This window comes from Simochromis diagramma, unplaced genomic scaffold (assembly GCF_900408965.1).
Source record: "Simochromis diagramma unplaced genomic scaffold, fSimDia1.1 OVJJ01000481.1, whole genome shotgun sequence".
Lineage (NCBI taxonomy): Eukaryota > Metazoa > Chordata > Actinopteri > Cichliformes > Cichlidae > Simochromis > Simochromis diagramma.
The window spans coordinates 81,242-102,828 of record NW_024386898.1 but is presented as its reverse complement, the minus strand read 5'-3'; the positions used below and the strand labels follow the sequence as shown (position 1 = coordinate 102,828).

At 39.9% G+C, this 21,587-nt stretch overlaps 3 protein-coding genes across 7 annotated transcripts; 2 read left to right on the top strand and 1 right to left on the bottom strand.

Annotated features, from left to right (window-relative positions):
* Nucleotides 1-1,264: 1,264 nt before the first annotated feature.
* si:dkey-76k16.6 (uncharacterized protein LOC566817 homolog) lies at nucleotides 1,265-10,119 on the top strand. 5 transcript variants are annotated; one of them, XM_040034333.1, is made up of 5 exons: nucleotides 1,265-1,472; nucleotides 8,332-8,445; nucleotides 8,530-8,638; nucleotides 9,060-9,186; nucleotides 9,267-10,119. In XM_040034333.1, exons 1-5 carry the CDS (start codon nucleotides 1,395-1,397, stop codon nucleotides 9,676-9,678), a joined length of 840 nt encoding a protein of 279 aa, XP_039890267.1. In that variant the 5' UTR covers nucleotides 1,265-1,394; the 3' UTR covers nucleotides 9,679-10,119. The 5 variants fall into 5 exon arrangements, with proteins under 5 accessions (XP_039890267.1, XP_039890270.1, XP_039890268.1 ...); XM_040034336.1 differs by lacking the exons at nucleotides 8,332-8,445; nucleotides 8,530-8,638; nucleotides 9,060-9,186; nucleotides 9,267-10,119 and adding exons at nucleotides 1,557-1,667; nucleotides 1,754-1,859; nucleotides 2,252-2,378; nucleotides 2,459-3,156 and having other exon boundaries at nucleotides 1,268-1,472; XM_040034334.1 differs by lacking the exons at nucleotides 8,332-8,445; nucleotides 8,530-8,638; nucleotides 9,060-9,186; nucleotides 9,267-10,119 and adding exons at nucleotides 1,557-1,667; nucleotides 1,751-1,859; nucleotides 2,252-2,378; nucleotides 2,459-3,156 and having other exon boundaries at nucleotides 1,271-1,472.
* On the bottom strand, nucleotides 8,948-11,797 carry mgme1 (mitochondrial genome maintenance exonuclease 1). The gene is made up of 5 exons (XM_040034330.1): nucleotides 10,922-11,797; nucleotides 10,602-10,830; nucleotides 10,364-10,496; nucleotides 10,123-10,253; nucleotides 8,948-9,901 (listed from the first exon to the last, which is right to left on the bottom strand). The coding sequence occupies exons 1-5, from the start codon at nucleotides 11,433-11,435 to the stop codon at nucleotides 9,868-9,870; spliced, it is 1,041 nt and encodes a 346-aa protein (XP_039890264.1). The 5' UTR covers nucleotides 11,436-11,797; the 3' UTR covers nucleotides 8,948-9,867.
* Nucleotides 11,798-11,929: 132 nt separating this feature from the next.
* On the top strand, nucleotides 11,930-19,057 carry snx5 (sorting nexin 5). The gene is made up of 13 exons (XM_040034329.1): nucleotides 11,930-12,170; nucleotides 13,667-13,771; nucleotides 13,926-14,036; nucleotides 14,263-14,384; nucleotides 14,536-14,659; nucleotides 15,675-15,770; nucleotides 15,878-15,983; nucleotides 16,076-16,151; nucleotides 16,244-16,283; nucleotides 16,364-16,450; nucleotides 17,217-17,376; nucleotides 17,479-17,564; nucleotides 17,769-19,057. The coding sequence occupies exons 1-13, from the start codon at nucleotides 12,138-12,140 to the stop codon at nucleotides 17,817-17,819; spliced, it is 1,197 nt and encodes a 398-aa protein (XP_039890263.1). The 5' UTR covers nucleotides 11,930-12,137; the 3' UTR covers nucleotides 17,820-19,057.
* Nucleotides 19,058-21,587: the final 2,530 nt, after the last annotated feature.

Below are 21,587 nucleotides of genomic sequence, written 5' to 3'. Positions count from 1 at the left end.
AGCTGTAAAGAAAAAAAATGTTTTTAAATCCCTGTTTTCATAAAATCTTTCAACAACACTGAATTTTATGTGTTTTTAGTTCAGCTGTGTGTAGCAAACATCAGCCAACAACATGAAAGACACGGTGTTTGAAGCCCAGATGTTCCTCCAGTTTCGTGAGGCCATGCTGTCTAAATTTCATGGAGTTCCATTTGACGTGTAATTATTAACAGTTAAATGACAGTTTTGCAATATTTCTGTGATCCATTGAACATGTTTAAAAATTAATCCTTGTATAGTTAATCTACAGACAAGCTCAACTCCTCAGCATAGTCAAAAAGTACACTGTGGGTGTTTCCACTGTGACCTCCAGACTGCTCAGTGGACAGGCCTAGTTCCTGTTCTGAGCTGTCACATGTGGCAGCCGGTGGGGTCTTTTTGCCCATCTACTTCAAGGTTTGATGTGTTGCATGTTGTATAAAGTGACTGTAATGAGTTATTTGAATCATTTTTGTCTTCCAATCAAATTAAAGCATTCTGGATATTCCCCTTTAACCTTGGGCATCAACAAGAGAGCTGCTGCTCACTAGATGTTTTCTTTTTTCAAGCACATGAAGACGAAAAAAAAATGTTTTAACATGTTTATCAACCAAATGATCAAAATTACAAAAAAAATATCAGTTTATACTGTTTTTATACGGTAAATATGGGTAACAGTGTGGACATGTTTCCTTTAATGCATTTGTGAAATATTGTAAAACATGAAATTTTTGTTTTGATGAAACAATGACACACAGGTTTGTTCTGGTAGATGATTTTTATCTCCAAAAAACAAAAAAAACTAGCTGTAAGTTGTATGACTAGATGACCAACGAGGGGAACCAATCGAAAGGAATTAAGGGGGGCTCAGGCAATTCAGCAACACGAAAGATTTAAAATACTTTTAAACATTTAAAAATTGTATAGAATATTATATTTATTTATTTTATTTATCCATATATTAATTTTAATATATAACTTATATTGGTAACTCAAGAAAAAAACTAGATAGCTATGGATATGGCATTTTAGGCTACATTTGCTTTGAAAAAAAGTTTTAAAAATCTGTAATTATTATTGTCAAATTGAAAAAACAAATGATGGACAGTTTCTGTCATGGGGACTTACATGGTGGCACCAAATCTCTAAACTTCACAAATCTGAAAGTTAATCAACATCATTTACTATGTGAGCTATTCGTGGGGGCGGTGTTTTTGTGCCTCCTCTTCAACTTTAAGCCTCGAAAGTGCGAATCACTGCCTCAGCCTTTAGAAACAATCCCAGCTAACGTTTCCGTCGTCGTGGAGACCCCCGACTTCCGTTCACTTCCGCGATTTACCGAACTGTACGCTTCATTTTTTCCTGAGTGGAGAAAAATGGCTTTTGAGTTGTCCGAAGATCAGTTAAAAACAGCGGAAAACGAGCTGAAGAAATATTTACCCATGTCGCAGCAGGTATGCTCGGTTAAATCTGTTATGTTTTTATTTCTACAAGGAGCTGAATGTACTGCAAATAACCAACTACTGAATTAATTGAAGGTTTACGGTTTCCTGGTGCTCAGAAGCAGAGTCAGATCCGACCCTGTACGGGTTTTAGTGGACAGGTGGCCACAGTTCCGCGTCATTATGTGCAAACCACACGGTGAACAGGTACTGTCTGTGCAGGGGGGCTTGCGTGCACACAATACATTATTTAAATGCCAATACAGATCACGTGTCTATTTTTCTTCCAGAAGAGTGACCTCTTCAAAGATGCACTGCTTTTTGCAACTGATGCTGCTGTTCTAGAAGAAATCCTCAGCAAGTCATCTGTTATTGACTGGAGCAAGTACTTTTGTGTTGGTAATGGCAACAAGCTCTCTTATTGTTTGCATTGTTACTGAATCAGTTCAAACTGTTTATTCGCTGGCTCCCACACTGCAGCCCTGCATATGGTCACTGAAGTCTATTACTGCAAGTGATTTTCAATTAAATAATTAGACCAGCCAATGAAAAGTCATCCTAATGCCTAGTGTTTATGTACTGTGTTTAAAGTGCTGTGAGTGTTATAGTATGTCATTTAGTGATAGAAAGATATGGCACTGCAAAACAAAAAAAAGTTGGGACACATCTATGGTTAAACTTTGCACTTCTCATGTTGAGAGCAAGTTAATATTTAATCCTGCTTTAATAAATCATGCTTTCAAGACAAAAACAGGTTCACACATTTAAGGTTTTGATTACTTGTGTTAAAGGAACCAGTGTTTCCCACACTGAGCTATTCAAAGCAGTGGCATCAGCAAAGGGTGTACCCTGTAAAAGAGTGGCAAAATGTTACTTGATGACATTGGAAGATGTGAGCAGGCTTCCTCCTGTTGACAGGTATTATTTACACATACGCATAATTAATCATAACTTTAACGTCCTGATAATAAAAATAACTTTGCTCTGTTCCATGTCAGTTCAGGGATCTCAGTAAGCTCTCTTGATGAATCGCACATTGGCTTGGTGAACCAAACTTGGAAGTTTGGAAAGGTCGATGTGGCCGTTGGGCTGATCCGCAACATGATTGCAAACTTCCCCTCCTGCTGCGTGCTGAATGCTGAAGGAAAGCCTGTATCCTGGATTCTGACCTATGCATCAGGCGCTATAGGAATGCTTTACACGCTGCCAGAGCACAGAGGGAAAGGCTATGCCAAAATCCTGGTCAGCAGCTTGGCCAAGAGGAATCATGCACTGGGCTACCCAGTGTACAGCCTCATAGAAGAGGAGAACGCTGTGTCCTACAGGCTCTTTGCAAACCTGGGCTTCACTGAAGATCCCTCTTACAGGGAAGCCTGGTTTGTAGTCAATGAATTTCAAATATTTCCATGAAGCACAGAATAAAAGTAAAAAAAAAAAAAATGCTACAGCTTGTTCTATTCATAAGTTAAAGTCACAAGGTGAACTCAGTCTTTTAGAAAATAGTTGGAATAAAGACGATAGCCAGAATTTTGGGTTAATAGCTCTTTATTTGGCCCTCTTATTGCCCAGGAACATTTCTCTCGTTTATAAAAGGTGTGATCACTTTCACTTCTGGTCTGTCATCTATTTTGACTGTATGGGCTCTAAGTGTACAGTAAATCTCCTGGAAAAATTGCATTAAACCTGGACTATGTTAGGTTTTGTATTGTTGATTGTCATTTATGCTTAGAAATATCTACTTATATATGCTTAGACGTTTATAATTAGTTGTAGATTGGTAGAGGTTTGATCCTTGATAGTCTGCAAACTTTGTGTGCATTAGAGAGCACTCTGGGAGCACGAGAGAGGTCGTACCTTGTCTTATTGTTTTACGGTAGGATTAACGTAGCTACGTCTGTTCTAGTCTAAGTGCTTTTTGTTTAGATGAACTGCTGGACTTCCTCACCATGTTATCTAGGGTGAGGGGGAGACTACCCTCTTCCTGACCAAGGATGCTTGCTTTTGTGCTTTCATGTTATATGAGCCTTTGATCAGCAGTACCACACACACACACACACACACACACACACACACACACACACACACACACACACACACACAGGCAAGGTACTCTTTGTGTGTATGTAGACATCATATGTTAATGACCCTATGCATATTCATGTAACCACAATAAAAGGAGTGCTATGGGGAGCCTGGCTGAGAGTCTGACGGAGGTCAAGTGGTGGAACGACACTTGGCTCCAGGCAGGTCTCCCTCATGCATGAGTAACAAGAAGAACTTTGCCTACTTCGTGTCTTGCTTGCTGTGTAATTATATTGTCTTCAACGTTCCAGCGAATAGGTTCAAGCTACAAACCTATCAGACTGTAAAAATCAAAGAGTAAGTGAAGTAGGCGTTGATTGACAAAAATAATACAAACGTAGCAGTCCCAGACTGCGTACCACAGATAAGGATGATAATTGCATGCATGTTCTGAGTGTTTGGATCCAGTAGGATCCACATCTGGATCTGAGTGAGTATGTGATTTCTTGGAGAAGACACTAATTCCTTGGGGCTTGCTTTCGGGTCAGAAAGGGCACCTGTAAGTAGCATTATTTTCAAGCTAACTTCTCCAAATTTCATTTTGATATATTTGTCAAAATATGGTGTGAAATGTCCAATTTTCCCCTATTTCAGAATAGTAAAGAACCTTTCCACAACTTCCTGGATCAACTCCAAAAATAATCTTCTCTAAGTAGAATCAGTCCCCACCATTGATAACATTTTGCTAAGAAACAATCAAATCAATCACATTACCTGCACAACAGTTTAAGGGGGTCACCACACCGGATCATTAACCTCAATCCGAGCTTTGGCCACTCTGTTGTGGAATTATCCCGATCTGCATAAAGACTTTCTTCCTGGGTTCCTGACACAACCCTTTGCATTTATCTGGCTAAATCAGCTGTGAATCATAAAAAACAACTAACATTATAATTAAGTACAAACATTTCAAACTGAAGCTAATATGCTTCTAAAAATGGGGACAGTTTAGTACTTCATTAAAAGCTGAGGGGAGCAAATAAAGCTAACTTGTCTGTGTAACCATGAGGTAGGCAAGACTGGAAGGTTCTCTCCTGTCTGTTGACCAAGGCTTGAGGAACCAGTTAATGTTCCCATCTGAGTAAATATGAGACAGTTATGTGACCTGCTGGTGAGGACAGCTGAGTGGGGTTAATTATGTTATAAGCGGAGAAATGAGGTGGAAGAAATTTATTTTATTTGGCAGCTTTATAAGCCAAAGCAGGGTCACCAAATTCAGTAAGGTGACCCAATAAAATGATTCCCCAGGCAATGAGGCTTACAATCAAACAACACAGGAGCCAGAAGATTTAACAAAAAGAACAATGAAAGTCGCTCTTGATGTTTGCTGGCGTGTATAACAATGATTAGCAAAAGTGTATCCTTCACAACTTCTCCTTTTCTTCTGCTGTGCAATAAAGAAGTGGTCTATTGTTGGATGTCTTTCCCACGTATATGATGCGCATTAATTTGCAAGTAATACTATCCATGGTTCTCCAAAGTAAAAGACATTTAATTGTTATCTTGGTGTCATTTATTACTGCTTCACGCACAAACACAAACACACACACGCTGTACTCGCGTGTTCTCATTTATTTTCACCTGGTTAATCTAGGTTCAGGTACAGCACGTTTTAAAGTCCACTTTCTTTTTTTATCATTAAAATAAAGGGTTCAGATTCCTGAGAGAGGGTTTAGGGTCTCAGTGTTTTGGTGAAGTATTAGAGGCTACACCTGGATTTACCCGTGGTCTCCAGGAAAAACCAAACAAACTGTGACTGTATTTAAAACTTTATAAATATAAAATTAATGAGCAACAGGGACGTTGAGCGTTGGTGACAATGATTATCGTACGTTCTCTTCAATTATACGTCTTGAAAGTGCGAATCACGACAACCTCAGCCTGGAGGAAAAGTCCACTTAGCGTTTACGTCCACTTCACATCACTTCCGCGATTCTCAGAGTTTCACACACTCCGTCTTTGATTTACATGAGCGCACAAATGTCTTTGGAACTGTCGAAAGATCATATTTGATCATATCATATCTGAAACTGAGCAGAAGAGATATTTATCTCGGTCACAGCAGAGTCCACAGGGAGTTTCATGTGCTTTAAATAACTATTTACATTGATTCCCCACTAACAGCCTGCTATGTCTCAGTATGAACAAGAACCACAATAGATTTCAGCTTACTCAGCCTGCAGTCACGAATGTCATGCCACTGTTGCCTTCAATGTGTCTTTTGTGTCCCTTTTCTCACACATACACTCCCGGAGATGTGTCAGCAACTTCCCCTACTCCTCTGCTGTGCAAGAAGTCGTCCATTGTTTTGTTTTTTTCTGTAATCTGTTTTTTTCTTTTTAGGTATGCCTTGCCAGTAAAATGCTGGAATATTGAAAGGATAGCATCAAATCAGTTTCCTGTTCTCAACTGGCAGGAGTGACACCTGGTGTGGTCTTGTGCCGCACAAGCCCATCTGCTTCAAGGTTTGCGGTGCAGGATGCTTGGATGTAATGAGTAGTTATTGAGTTACCTTCCTATCAGCTTGAAGAAGTCTGGGCATTCTCATCGGTCTCATTTATTTTAAAAAAGCCTCTATTTTTTGGAAAGCATCCATTACAGCTGCAGGTTATATGGGGCAGGGCATTCTGTGTGATTGTGCAGAGAGGAGATCAGCAGGAGTCTGATCTCCTCACCTCCTCAGGATAGGAGACCAGCCTCCATTTTTATGCATCTTTTTACACTAATGACCTAATGATGGCTTAGGTCACTACTGTATATAGTAATAAGTGTTGTGTTTTTTTCTAATGTACTAACGTGAAACCTGCGTGTCGAGCTTCTGTGGTGACCTGCTGGGGTGTGTGACATAATCAGAGATCAATTAAATCCATCTATGCCAAACTGACATAACATGTCTGGTAAATTCTGAATAACTGATAGAGGTCAGGCTTAAACGTTTTATTTTATTTTTGCTTACAATATTGTTCAAATATTTTAGAATTCAGCAGAGAAATTAGATCCAATCTCATATCACTGCTGAAAATATGATCAGCCTTTGATGGAAGGAAGCCAAAACACACTCAGAGAACAGTGAGTTACTATCGCACATACAGCACAGACCACCTAACACACACCTCAATGTCTGTTTGCAATGAGGTGTAAAGGGAGGAAAGAGTGTGTAATGAGGAAGAAGCTAAAACTTTAGCTTCTTAAACTGGTCAAACTGGAGAGCTGGCACAACCTGTAGAAAGCTGTAAAGAAAAAAAAAGGTTTTAAAATCCCTGTTTTCATAAAACCTTTCAACAACACTGAATTTTATCTGTTTTTAGTTCAGCTGTGTGTAGCAAACATCAGCCAACAACATGAAAGACACGGTGTTTGAAGCCCAGATGTTCCTCCAGTTTCGTGAGGCCATGCTGTCTAAATTTCATGGAGTTCCATTTGACGTGTAATTATTAACAGTTAAATGACAGTGTTGCAATATTTCTGTGATCCATTGAACATGTTTAAAAAATTACATCCATTTATTCGCTTCCGCTTATCCTTTTCAGGGTCGTGGGGGGGCGCTGGAGCCTATCCCAGCTGTCATAGGGCGAGAGGCGGGGTACACCCTGGATAGGTCGCCAGTCTGTCGCAGGGCCAACACACAGGGACAGACAACCATTCGCACTCACATTCACACCTAGTGGCAATTTTATCCAATTAACCTATCCCCACAAGTTGCATGTCTTTGGACGGTGGGAGGAAGCCGGAGTACCCGGAGGGAACCCACACAAACACGGGGAGAACATGCAAACTCCACACAGAAAGAACTCAGGACCTTCTTGCTGTGCGGCAACAGTGCTAACCACCGTGCCAACGACAGTGTTAATATATTTCTGTGATCCATTGAACATGTTTAAAAATTAATCCTTGTATAGTTAATCTACAGACAAGCTCAACTCCTCAGCATAGTCAAAAAGTACACTGTGGGTGTTTCCACTGTGACCTCCAGACTGCTCAGTGGACAGGCCTAGTTCCTGTTCTGAGCTGTCACATGTGGCAGCCGGTGGGGTCTTTTTGCCCATCTACTTCAAGGTTTGATGTGTTGCTATTTGAATCATTTCTTTCTTCCAATCAGATCAAAGTAGGCTGGATATTCCCCTTTAACCTCGGGCATCAACAAGATAGCTGCTGCTCACTGGATGTTGGTGGTGTAGAATATTATATTTTTTTTATTTGTTTATTTTTATATATAACTTATATTGGTAATTGAAGTTAAACATAGACGGCTAGGGACATGGCATTTTAGGCTACATGTGCTTGAAAAAAAAAGTTTAAAAATCTGTGAATATTGTAAAAAAAATTAAATAATGGCCAGTTTCTGTCATGGTGGAACATCATGACAGAAACATCACTCGTGTACCTAATAAAGCGGTCGTGTACATTCAAAATATCTTTAAACGTCACAAATCTGAAAGTTAATCAACAACAATTTCTATGTGGGGGCGGGTTTTTTGTGCCTCCTCTTCAACTTTAAGCCTCGAAAGTGCGAATCACAACCTCAGGGTTTAGAAACAATCCCAGCTAACGTTTCCGTCGTCGTGGAGACCCCCGACTTCCGCGATTTACCGAACTGTACGCTTCATTTTTTCCTGAGTGGAGAAAAATGGCTTTTGAGTTGTCCGAAGATCAGTTAAAAACAGCGGAAAACGAGTTGAAGAAATATTTACCCATGTCGCAGCAAGTATGCTCGGTTAAATCTGTTATGTTTTTATTTCTACAAGGAGCTGAATGTACTGCAAATAACCAACTACTGAATTAATTGAAGGTTTACGGTTTCCTGGTGATCAGAAACAGAGTCAGATCCGACCCTGTACGCCGGGTTTTAGTGGACAGGTGGCCACAGTTCCGCGTCATTATGTGCAAACCACAGGTTGAACAGGTACTGTCTGTGCAGGGGGGGCTTGCGTGCACACAATACATTGTTTAAATGCCAATACAGATCACGTGTCTATTTCTCTTCCAGAAGAGTGACCTCTTCAAAGATACACTGCTTTTTGCAACTGATGCTGCTGTTCTAGAAGAAATCCTCAGCAAGTCATCTGTTTTTGACTGGAGCAAGTACTTTTGTGTTGGTAATGGCAACAAGCTCTCTTATTGTTTGCATTGTTACTGAATCAGTTCAAACTGTTTATTCGCTGGCTCCCACACTGCAGCCCTGCATATGGCCACTGAAGTCTATTACTGCAAGTGATTTTCAATTAAATAACTACATCAGACAGTGAAAAGTCATCCTAACACCTGGTGTTTATGTACTTCTACCTTCAAAGTGGAATTATATCTTTCAAAATGGTATTGTCTTTCATTGTGTTCAAAGTGTTATGGTATGTCATTTAGTGATAGAAAGCTATGGCACTGCAAAACAAAAAAAGTTGGGACACATCTATGGTTAAACTTTGCACTTCTCATGTTGGGAGCAAGTTAATCTTTAATAAATCATTTTTTCAAGACAAAAACAGGTTCACACATTTAAGGTTTTGATTACTTGTGTTAAAGGAACCAGTGTTTCCCACACTGAGCTATTCAAAGCAGTGGCATCAGCAAAGGGTGTACCCTGTAAAAGAGTGGCAAAATGTTACTTGATGACATTGGAAGATGTGGGCAGGCTTCCTCCTGTTGACAGGTATTATTTACACATACACATATTTAATCATAACTTTTACGTCCTGATAATAATACAAGCTTTGCTCTGTTCCATGTCAGTTCAGGGATCTCAGTAAGCTCTCTTGATGAATCGCACATTGGCTTGGTGAGCCAAACGTGGAAGTTTGGAAAGGACGATGTGGCCGTTGGGCTGATCCACAACATGATTGCAAACTTCCCCTCCTGCTGCGTGCTGGATGCTGAAGGAAAGCCTGTATCCTGGATTCTGACCTATGCATCAGGCGCTATAGGAATGCTTTACACGCTGCCAGAGCACAGAGGGAAAGGCTATGCCAAAATCCTGGTCAGCAGCTTGGCCAAGAGGAATCATGCACTGGGCTACCCAGTTTACAGCTTCATAGAAGAGGAGAACGCTGTGTCCTACAGGCTCTTTGCAAACCTGGGCTTCACTGAAGATCCCTCTTACAGGGAAGCCTGGTTTAGAGTAAATGAATTTCAAATATTTCAATGAGGGACAGAGTAGAAGTAAAACAAAATTATGCTACACCTTTTTCTGTTAATAAGTTACAGTCACAACGTGAGCAAATTCTTTCAGAAAACAGTTGGAATAAATATAGTAGCTAGATTTATGGGTTAATAGCTCTTTTTTTTGGCCCTCTTATTGCTCTGGAACATGCTTTTATTTTTTTGTCTCTACAGCTTATCTCTTTTCTGCACTTGATGCACAACTGGATCTGAAATGAAGAAGGAAAAAACATGAAATTATTTGCACTACAAATGAGCATACGAATGTAATTCAGTGCTTAACGTCCAGCATCCAGACACAAACTCAATTAAACTTTTGGTGGCATTTGTGATTTTTGTAACTGTAATTACTTCATATACATATATTGTAAAATTTATATACAATGTGACAAAATGTAGTAAAATGAGAAACTGCTCTTGACTGCTTTACCTTTGTTCTGTGAATTCTTCGAGTCGTAGCAGCCATGTTTTCCAGTACTCCAACATCAGCTCTGAGTTGAGCTGGTGAGCATGGGCAGGAGAGCCATCCTTGTATGCCACAACAATGAGTCCATTTTCAACCTGCAGCAGGAACAGATCAGCAGCACACAGTAATCACAAAGATATATTTTGAACAGTGCAACCTTTGTGAAAAATACAAGCTAATCACATCATTTATCTTAGTAGATCACCTGGTACTTGTAGTTGGCATCACTGTTCAAAGCCCCAGCATAGGCCGCCACTTGAAGAGGGTTATCGTACGTGTTGCTTAGGAACGGTTTGGGTTTATCAGAAGTTTTCCAGTCAATAACACATAGTACACCCCTGCAGGAAAAAGTTTGAATGAGTCAAGTTAAGGAAATTAGTTTAAAAAAAGATAAATAACTCAAGCCTGGTGTGGAAAATAGGTCTGGAAATCAGTTTTTTCACCTGTAGCGAGCAACGCAATCCACAACTCCCAGGTAGTTCAATGTTTCATGCTGTACGGTGCTTTCTATAGCTCTCACCGCTCGGATGTCCTCCAGGATGTCAGAGACACTCTGCATGTATCCCTGTACCTCAGGTGGATACTCTGAAGGACTTCTATCCTTCCATGTTGCATGTGAAGTAAGAACATCCTCCAAGGCTGAATGGAAAAGCTTCCCTTGCCTAAATAAATCTGTTTTTAAGTACAACAAAAAGACAGAGTCACTTTTTCATTTGATCTCACCACATTCACATTAAGATAACTCAAGTCTTTCATATCTTACTTTGGCTGTATTCTTTGAAGCCTTCCTCTCCAAGCTCCGCAATCATCTTCTTCCTCCACCTCTCCAGGTAGAAGATCTGGTCTGGGGAGAGGGTCTGCTGAAGGATGCGGGTCACGCTCGGTACCAGAGACCTGCCTTGCCCTCTGTTTAACAAAATCCGAGCTGGAGGTCCTGACTCTGGCTCTTCTATTTCTATAGGCTCTTGACAGTCTAAGAATGGATGAAGGACTTTAGGTACCCTCGTCTTTGCGATTGTAGGAGTCTGAGCTTTGACAACAGGTCCATAAATTTGGTCATCTTCCGCTTGGAGGGTCTCCGGAGTTTGAGAACTGACCCTGGTCGACATGACGGACTTCACGAGAGAAGAGTAGCGCTCTGTGTCCACTGAACTGTACGGACTGCGTCTTTTTGACGATCGTAAACAATGATAAGCAGAAAAGTGGCTCACGGGGAGGGAGGTGCTTTGAGGTACAATGATACCTCTGACGCATAAAACTCGTTTAAAAGTGAACATTCTGGAGACTTTCACACAATTGGCAAACAAGGCGATATCTTATTAGCTAAATTACTACAGGCAACTACAGCGGGCCCGAATCTTCAAAGTATATTTAAGGATTTTGTATTTATTTTCACCACCGGTGGTACTTGCCCCAACATGTTCTCATGTGACTCCAAACAAATCGGACAGTTTCTGAACGACGCGCCTTTTCGTTATACAATATCCTGTAGCTGGGAAATGGAGTTCCGAGCGGTGCTTTCAACGAATAAACTTACGACCTTATAAACTACGTTACCCATAATGTGCGGTGTAACATCAAAATACATCCGTCGAATTATTTACTCTGCCGCACAGTTGACTGAGCTGTCCTTTTACTTTTTTTGTTCGTTAGTACACAACTGTCCGTTAGGTAGTTGTGTGACACTGCTGTTTATAAAAAATAAGTTATCACAATGCCCGTGCTTTATGAAAACTTTGTACAGGAGTGTGATGCGATTGAGTAAGCGAAGAGCCAATCGTAGCGTTTGTAAATTCCTACACTGTCCAGTCATATTCATGTGAGGCGGGATTGAATTTGTCGTCACTGGGATGTGGGCGAAAAAACGTTTTGACAGTTCGTTTTGGTAGCTAACTAGCCACCAGAGAGTTCGCTTCCTGCAAATAGTTGTGTTATTTCAGTGATCGTCTTCCTGGCATTCTTTCGATTTGAGTGCCATTATGACATCAATAGATGAAAACAGTAAAGAAAAGGTAGGTTAAACCTTTCGTAGCAATAAAAATTGCATTAATAGTCAGCACCAAGATAGCTAACGTTAACGATTGCTTTCTGGCTAAGTTATTGAGTTCTTTTCGTTCTACATAACGATAGCCTCCGGCTAACGCTAGCCAACAGTTTATTGACGAGACTGTCAGGAACGGTATTTTAAAACTCCTGGTGGGGGTGGGGATTTTGTTTTCTAATAACATTTGTTGCAGCGAACGCGTCTAAACATGCAACACATTGCGACAGAAAAGTCGCGACTCCCCCACCTCCTCCGCGTAATTCAACGCTTATAATAAAAAGACGGTCATTTTCGGCTAGGCACCAATGTCATGAATGTGGCGCTTCTGCTGTTTTTTGTGTCCAACAAACTGGTGTATTCAGCTGCTGTGCAGCACAAAGCTCAGTGGCATCGCAGTGTGGTCTGTATGTGAAGTTTTTTTTCTGCTGTTTTGACAGATGCTAATTAAACCTCACAGTAACTTTGACAGATGTAGCTTGTGGTGCTGCTGAATCATACCATTTATGTCAGTCGAGTTAGACTGCTAAAAAATAAATAAAAATAAAAAATACCAAAGTAGCATTAAAACCTCATTACAAGTTGCAACAAAACCTGAGGAAATGCAGGAATTTTAGATGGCTATATCTTATAAACTGTCAGTAAAGTGTAACACGTCGCTTCGACCAGCAAAACTGTAAATGATGAGATATGTTTACTCTTTATTTACCAAGGGTGTGGACCTAGTTTTTAAGCTCAAGCAGGACTAGCGCATCTGGAGGCACAGTTCTGTACACTTGTCTTGAATCCCTGTGCATTTTAGATACAATGTTTAGTTCTTTTTTTAAAATTGATAATGTCTATAGATTGAGCTCAGTAGATTTCATAGTTGCTTTCATTCCGTTTGTATCTTAATTCCTTGTTGGGTGTTGAATCAGGATGAATGCTTTGGGCTCAGCACTGTATCTGCTTACAATATGCCTCAGAGATGTTTGGATATTGTGAAGTTGCAGCCACTGAGGATTTGTAGAAGCGCTTTAGTGGCAAGTTTTTACTGGTACTGTTGCAGTTGGGAAATATGAAACATGAGCAAATGAGATTGTTTGTGCCCGTTGCATAAAATATTTATATCCAATACAAAGAAATAGTCATCGAAGTGACCCTAGAGTTATTGAGGTCTGTTGATTACCAAATCGAGCTGAAAGAATGTGTATTGGTAGACACATACGATTCTCTGTGGACACTTCTCGTTTTCCAAATGCAGAATCTCAGTCTTTTGATGAGTATTATTAAGCCATCTTTTAAAAATACAGGATTCAATAAGCTCTGCCTGTCTTATTGTCGAGCTACACAAGCCAAACATCAGGGGGTAATAAGTCAAAAATGGCAAGAACTGTTGAATATGTCCTAAAAAGCAATGTTTAAAAACCAAATGACTTCACACACAAGCAATGTGTTTATGTTTTTTGGTCTGTTATTTCTCCTCAGTTGCGCTCTGTGTCTGTGGACCTAAACCATGATGCCTCTCTTCTTATTGACATTCCCGATGCACTCTGTGAAAGAGACAAAGTCAAGTTTACAGTTCATACAAAGGTAAAAAAAAAAAAAAAAGGAAAAGAATGTTTGTGTCTCAACAGTGAGAAAGAATAACGTTTAAACTTAATCCTAGCCTTTAATCCCTTCTATAATAGTGTTTGCTGATATGTTGTCAGTAATATTTACAAAGTGCTATTAACTGTTTTCCCAGACCACACTGAGCTCTTTCCAGAAGCCGGATTTCTCTGTTCCCAGGCAGCATGAAGATTTCATCTGGTTACATGACACTCTGGTGGAGACGGAGGATTACGCTGGCCTAATAGTGCGTAGAACTATTTACAGAGATGGCTCACACCCAGAGACAGAAGCTGTTGATTTCACAGTTCAACTTAACATTTAAATTGTTTGCACTCAGAAACCAACAGAAACCATAAACACAAACTTAAATTCCAAAAGTATAAAATAGACTTTTTTTCTCTTTTTTTGAAGCCTCACAACCATTTAACTATCAGTGAAAATTAATTTGTTTCCTGATTCATTATTCACAGATTCCACCAGCACCCCCGAAGCCTGACTTTGACAGCCCAAGAGACAAGATGCACAAACTGGGGGAAGGTGAAGCCACTATGACCAAAGAGGAGTACACTAAAATGAAACAGGAGCTGGAGGCGTGAGTGCGACACTCAAATCAAAAAACTGGATTTTTCTTTGTATCCTTTTATCTTCATGGCATGCTAGATTTCTATTAGCAAGCTATGTAAAATATTGTCCACCTCACCAAAAATGTCCATGTAATATATTCTGTTTTGTATTTTTTTTAGTGAATACCTGGCCGTCTTTAAGAAAACTGTCCAAGTGCATGAAATCTTCCTGCAGAGACTGTCTTCTCACCCTGTTTTAAGCAAAGACAGAAACTTCCAGATTTTCTTGGAGTATGACCAGGATGTGAGTTCCTCTTAGTGCTGACTTCCTTTCACGGGTTATTCGTTGGAAAGAGAGGAAGTAGAGTTTATGACACATGGTTTGCATCCTGCTGTGATCAGCACACTTATCTGTGTGGTCTGTCAGTAGCAGCAGCCATAGAGTTCAGATAAGTGTTAAATATTCTGTATACGATTTTTAGAAATGTCTATGCAAAGTAATGAAATGTTGGTAGATTCACAAATAATACTAAAGTCTTGGGCTTGAACTATTGATTATTTAAGTAAACATGTAGTCTGTCCCATCAATTAATTGGATAAAAATACTTCTGTCATTATTAATGAGGAATAACAAATAATCAAAAAAGAAATATCACAATATCACTGCTCATTGGTTTTTATTTTAGAAATTGTAATTTTAATAGCACTTAATACAATTGAATTCATAAATAATTTTTTATATTTATGGTAATCTAAGTCTGTAGAATAATGTCATTTAAGCCCTGAAACAAATATTGTCTAGTACACCCCATGCTCCCCCTTAGACACACCCCTGCTTGCTGCAGGTATCGCTGTGATAGAAAGTAGGACAGCTGCCATCAGCCTTCAGCAGCTGCATAATTTAAACATCATGTCACACTAAGCTAACGGTTCACCTGCACACATACACTTTTATTTTAACTTCTGTAGCTTTACTGTAAATAAATCCTGTGTAAAACAAATGGCGGTGAATGGGGGCAGCTACAGAGTTCTCTTTTCTTTACACTGGAGCTTTGTTGAACAAGCAGTTTGATGAGGGACTCCCGCCAGCTTTTTCCTAATAAAGGTTTTAATGGGGACTGCAGTGGTCGCTAACGATAACGGCTCCACTTCTGTTCTTCAACGTGTGTGTAGACGGCTCCATGTTAAACTACTTACATGGTACTCAATGAATCATTGCAGCCTTATTTCAGTCCTTATTTTTCAAAGCATCATGTATGAAGTTCTCATTAATAAATTACAGAATTATTGATTATTGTGTTCAAATTCTGTCATTTTAGCTCAGTGTGAGGCGAAAAAATGCAAAGGAAATGTTTGGAGGATTCTTTAAAAACATGGTAAAGTCAGCTGATGAAGTCCTTATCGCAGGAGTAAAGGTGAGACTTATGCATAGTCTGCTTGCAGTTAATGTTGGATAGTGTCCCACGTGAAGCATTGTAGCCACTTCTTTAATGAATTTTGTGTCTTTCTGTTTCGCCTGCAGGAAGTTGATGACTTTTTTGAGCAGGAAAAAACCTTCTTGCTTGACTATTACAGCAAGATCAAAGATTCCACTGCCAAAGCAGAGAAAATGACCCGTGCACACAAAAGTATGTCATGTTTATCTTAGAGCATTTACTCGGTTTGGATGATTTAATTTATGTGTGTAATTTTCTACATTTTGATATTTCTCTTGTTACAGATATTGCAGATGATTATATTCACATTTCTGCCACTCTGAACAGTCTCGCAGCTGATGATATGACAGCAAATAAGAAGTGAGTGCAACACGTGAAATATGTGTTATTACACAGATGTAGAGCATGGCTCTGTGTGACAATGTAGTGATTTTTTTTCTTTTTTCCTGCAGAAATCTTGAGAAGCTGTCAGACTTGTTTGAGAAGTTTAGAGTAAGTAGAGCTTTAACTAATAAGAAACAGTGACACTTACTCTGCTCTGGTTTAGTTTGAACATAATATTGTCTCTGCAGAAAGTGGAGGGAAGAGTGGCGTCTGACCAGGACCTAAAACTCACAGAGCTGCTGAGATACTACATGAGAGACATCCAAGCTGCTAAGGTGAGACATGTTCATCTTCTGTCTTCACACAGCTTGGACAGATTTATAACCATTGTGCCCAGTTGCTGTAGCTCTCACTCTATATACATTTAATGGCCACTTTATAAGGTGCAGCTGTTCAACTGCTCATTAATATTAACAAATAACCATCTTGGCATTTATCGAAAACTGTGCTAAAAAGAGAAAATATCCCATGAGTGGGAATTCCCTGGGTGAATATGGCTTGGTAACCCAGAGAGTTACTCAAACAGTCACTCCTTACAATTAAGATGCGCAGAAGAGCATCTCTGAATGCACAGCACATCAAACCTTAAAGCAAATGGGCAACAGCAGCAGAAAGCTCCAGTGGGTGCCACTCATGTCACCTCAGAACAGGAAATTGAGGCTGCAGTTCACACAGGCTCACCGAATTGGTCAATAGATGACTGGAAAGTAGGCTGGTCTGATGAGTCACAATTTCTGCCGCGACCATCAGATGGTAGGGTGAGAATTTGGTGTAAACTACATAAAGGCAAGGATCCGTCCTGCCTTGAATCAGCGGTTCAGGCTGTTGGTGGTGTAATGGTGCGAGGGATATTTTCTTGGTACTCTTTGGGTACCCATCCTCTGATGGCCTGCTTTCTGTGAATTAAACTCAATATTGTCCATGCCTTTTTATAACAGTAACAATTTGAATATTGTAAAATGTTGCATGTTGAACGGCTTCTTTAGGTCTACTGCCAAACTTTTATTCATCTCGTAAAACTATTTCTAACATGGTTTTTAGGACCTTCTGTACAGACGAGCCCGGGCGTTGGCTGACTACGAGAACTCTAACAAAGCTTTGGATAAGGCCCGACTGAAGAGCAAGGATATTCCCCAGGCGGAGGAACACCAGCGGCAGTGCCTGCAGAAATTTGACAAGCTCTCAGAATCTGGGAAGAAAGGTGTGTGTGTTCATGCGTAACCAATGCAGACTGCCTGTGTACTCGTTTCTTTGTGTCTAAAGTGACATTTTCTTTTTAAACTGCACAATCTTATCCTGACAGAACTCACCAGTTTCAAGGGCAGACGAGTCGTGGCCTTCAGAAAGAACTTCATAGAGATGGCTGAGCTTGAGATAAAGCACGCCAAGGTGAGCAGCAAAGTAAAGGAAGATGCATATGTACTATCTTCTTTTCCCTTCAACGCTCCAAGAGACAAATGGCAAAATTTTAATAAAGACAGATATTTAAGTTAAAAAAAAAAGAAGTTATAAATAGCTTACATGTCATTACAAGCATGTGATACAAAGCTTTTCTCAAGCCCAATGAATGTTCTGTTGCTTTTGTGTCCACAGAACAGCGTGGCTCTATTGCAGGGTTGCATCGAGCTGCTCAAGAGCAACTGATGCGCTGAAGTATTCCTGTGCTGCCATCACAAAGTGACCAGTCAAAGAACGGAAACTGGGCGTCCCCGGGGGAGGGGGCCTTGCATGGACATGAATCTCAGCTCTGTGCCCGCTCTCGCCTGGGTCTGATGCCACTTTTAAACCCTGCACAAGATTAAGTGTCTTGTATGCACAGTGTCTTCATGTTTACAGAGTCCCTGTCCTCTGGTCTGTGGTCCAACCTTTTCCATTAATTTAAGGAAGTCTAGCTCAATGTGAATGGCTCCAGAAGAGAATGTGGCGGCCCAACATCAAGGTCTTCCATATTTTTTTGCAGCATCAAATCATTTTGGGGGTTTTTTGTTTTGATTTTTTACCTTAAACACATATTATATTTCTTGCCTTTCGATCATGTTTCTGCCTTCATTTCCTCCACTCTAACCTCTTTCTTTATATATACTTTTACACAACTTTAAAATACTTAGATAATCATTTCCACATAATTGATTGATTTATGATTTATGTGTTTTATCTTTTGGGGCTTTTATTTTTTGTTAATTAAACAGTTTTACAGAAACAAAACCGATGCCTGGAAAAAAAAATCCTCATGCTCTGCATTCCTGGGCTCTGAGATTAGTGAACAGCCAAACCAACCCTCTAGTAAGAAGATAAGACAGAAAATCGCAGTGTACGAAAATAGCTGAACTTCTCCTCAGGAATTTGATTGGTTTCCCGCATTCTGGTTTGTAAGACGTGGCCTGAAATCCCACAGTTATCAAAGATGTGGGATGGAGTCAAATAGTAGGCTGTTTGAGCATAGAGCATAGAAAAGTATACATTTATAGTTTTGGTTTCATTTAAAGACACTCATTGTCGCTGCACATGCCTGTTTACTCCCGCTGTGTCCATTGCTTATTCCTTTTCAGTTTGCGGTTATTTTATCTTTATTTACTTTTTCCGATTTGTTACTGATAGTTTCACGGAGACCTCCTATATTTTCCTGATCCCCTCAACAGTTTGTTTGGAAAAAAATCAAATGGAATAAAAATGAAAGATGCACTAAGCTGAAAACTACTTTACAATCACGACCAGGCTTGGTGAAGTGTTAAAAATGCATTATAGTTTTTTAAGAAATTGAATGTATTTCTAATGGATTCCAGCTGTGTGAATTCCTTCACATGATGTTTTTTCATACAGAACATTAGCATTTTATAAAATTTTTATTAAGGCTGTTTAATAAACCCTACTTTCCCAAATTTCATCTTGGTTTTTTGTTTTTATGCCACACATGCAGTCTCTTACTTCGATCCTTACTATTCTCCACTCACGTACCAAGAGCCTGAAGCTCTTCCACTACTACCTCTAGGTGGCACTGTCAGCATTTCTACGGTGTCCTTGAAGTTACACACAGCTGTATGCACGTTTGTGTTAAATCCATCGACCACAGTGGATCCTGCAATTGGACGGTATCGTGTATTAGGTAACCTTTGAGGAAATGCCAGGGGGCTTATGGGAATTACCATGACCAACGTGCTCACTGTGTGACCTACTTTAGCAGTTGCACAAAGCAACGTACAGCTCAGGTAGAACTACCAATATTTTGTGTAACAGGTCAAGGACTTATTGCTAGTATGCAATGCACTCAGTAAATATTTGTTATTATTATTTAAACCCAAAAAATTTAAAGCCATTATTATGATGAACATCCTAATGGTTAATACAGATTCTTTAACGAAGCTTTTGCTGTTGGAGTTGTAGAAAAGCAGAATTGCAATGATAATACACGTAGAGTCTACTCATACATCCGTGGGGGATCTGTCAATATTAGACAGCCCCAGTCTTTCAGTCACAGTGACCTGTAAGGTTCGCGCTAGTCACTGATTGGTTAAAACAGCTGACTGTAGCCAATGACATTATAACAAATAATCAGTACAAACAAAGGAGCCTGCCAGCTGTGGTAAGAGCAAACAGGATTTAGAAGTGCAGCATCAAAGAGTTAAAGCAAGACCTGCCTTTGGAACAAGATGAGATTAAAAAAAAAAATTTAAAAAAAGGCATAGATGTCAACCGTAGACGTGTGTTTAAGGTTGCCAAAGAAGAGCCATTTGCTTATGTGGGGTTAAAGTCCCTTCACCACAGCTACAGAGCTATATGAAACAGAAAAGTATCAGTCCTAAATTTAGTCTATTCATGTTCTCTTTGTGCAGCTCCACTGATCTGATAAGTCACCTCAGAAACAAAACCGTCTGAGAAAAGGACGCACTGTGTGAAATTTGGCTGCGTAAACCGGTGTAAAAAGATAAATGGTGTTTGCTTCAAAGATAGACTGTAGTTAGATGATTTTGTGAATTTCTGTATCTCCTCCTAGGCACACTTAGATCATTTACAGGCTGTGATAAGAAATGGGTTTTGTGCATTCTTAGAACTTCTGGATAGATTGTTAGTGATTTGCCAGTAATAATTTATTCAGTACCATCCTTATATTCCACTTTTAATCCTCAGTGGCATGCAAAGCACTATTACATAATCAGGCCCAGGATTTTTTAAGAAAGCACAATAGAGCGCGAGAAAAAGGGGACACTGCTTCAGGTGTACGTTTGTCTGCTGTGTCATATAGTCTTTTTTCACTTTGGTTTTGTTCATGGTTGAGTGAGCCTGTGAAAGCACCTGCCTCATGGCTCAGAGCTCAGCAGTGGTCACCAGAAAATCATCATAAATGCTGATATAAGCCTTACAGTAGGACTCAGAGCCATGACGCATGAAAACCTCCCCATAAAGAGAATGTGCCCTCTGAATGTTTTTTTTTTTAACCGCACCTGCAGGGCTTATTGACGTAACTGGATCATCTGTGCTTCCTTATTGAAACGGGTTGGGATGCTTCTTCCTGGTCCTGCAAAGATTTCTGAAATTCTTCTCAGCTACATTTGCACCTTCTGAGAGTAAGAAGAGAAAGCAGCACTTCGATTTTGGCCCTCAGCAATATAAATATCTAACATTGCCTCCTTGCCTGCCCCCTGACACAGAAGCACAGGGTACTGGCACATCTTGGGTGTGAAAGTGTGAAGGAATGTCTGGAGGACAGTGCATGTTCGTCCTTCAGTAATGGAATTCCTTCATTAACAAAACATCAAAAGGACTCAAAGCAAGGTGCGTGTTATGACCAAACCTTTTCTGGGTTAATGCACCCTGCCCTGCTCAGGGAATCGTTTGCTTTTATGCTCGCATTAGTAACACACCGTCATCTCAAAGTCAAAACAATTGCTGAAGAATGACAAGGACAATCTGCGAGCTTACCTGAACAAACAAGTGCCACCACTTCTCAAACTGCTTTTTAAAGGACTTTGAGAAGTGGTTGTGTCAAGGATTTCAGAAAGGCTTATTATGGGATGTGAAAAGACCCTGATGTACCCTTGTGTATCTGTGTATTGGAAAAATCTGAAACTCTCTTGACACAAAATTGTGAAAGTGTAGAAAAATATAAATGGAAGTAGTGAAAAGCAGAAGCCCTGCTCACAGCAAAAATACTTTGACAAAAGAAGAGGTCAGTAGGTTACACTGTACTTTGCATTAAAGAAAAGATACCTCCCATAGACCTACTCCTTTCAAAGTTGCTGTGGCCTTACAAATAAGAGCACTTTGTTTAAATATGTGGATATTTTGAATACTTCCTTTTGCCAGAACAGGGCAGTCCTCAAAAACGAAAAAAGGTGCTTTTAAGTGTAAAAAAGTGTTTCTTCTCAACTTTACAAAGCATACCCTCCTCCAGAGTGAGCGCAGTTAAAAGACATA

Coding starts and splice junctions, on each gene's coding strand:
- si:dkey-76k16.6 (XM_040034333.1), top strand. CDS start 1,395: ATGGCTTTTGAGTTGTCCGAAGATCAGTTAAAAACAGCGGAAAACGAG. Junction 8,446..8,529: donor GCAAACCACAGGTTGAACAG/GTACTGTCTGTG, acceptor TTTCTCTTCCAG/AAGAGTGACCTCTTCAAAGA. Junction 8,639..9,059: donor GAGCAAGTACTTTTGTGTTG/GTAATGGCAACA, acceptor CTTGTGTTAAAG/GAACCAGTGTTTCCCACACT.
- mgme1 (XM_040034330.1), bottom strand. CDS start 11,435: ATGTTCACTTTTAAACGAGTTTTATGCGTCAGAGGTATCATTGTACCT. Junction 10,831..10,921: donor CTTCAAAGAATACAGCCAAA/GTAAGATATGAA, acceptor ACTTAAAAACAG/ATTTATTTAGGCAAGGGAAG. Junction 10,254..10,363: donor ATGCCAACTACAAGTACCAG/GTGATCTACTAA, acceptor TTCCTGCTGCAG/GTTGAAAATGGACTCATTGT.
- snx5 (XM_040034329.1), top strand. CDS start 12,138: ATGACATCAATAGATGAAAACAGTAAAGAAAAG. Junction 16,152..16,243: donor GATATGACAGCAAATAAGAA/GTGAGTGCAACA, acceptor TTTTTCCTGCAG/AAATCTTGAGAAGCTGTCAG. Junction 17,565..17,768: donor TTGAGATAAAGCACGCCAAG/GTGAGCAGCAAA, acceptor TTGTGTCCACAG/AACAGCGTGGCTCTATTGCA.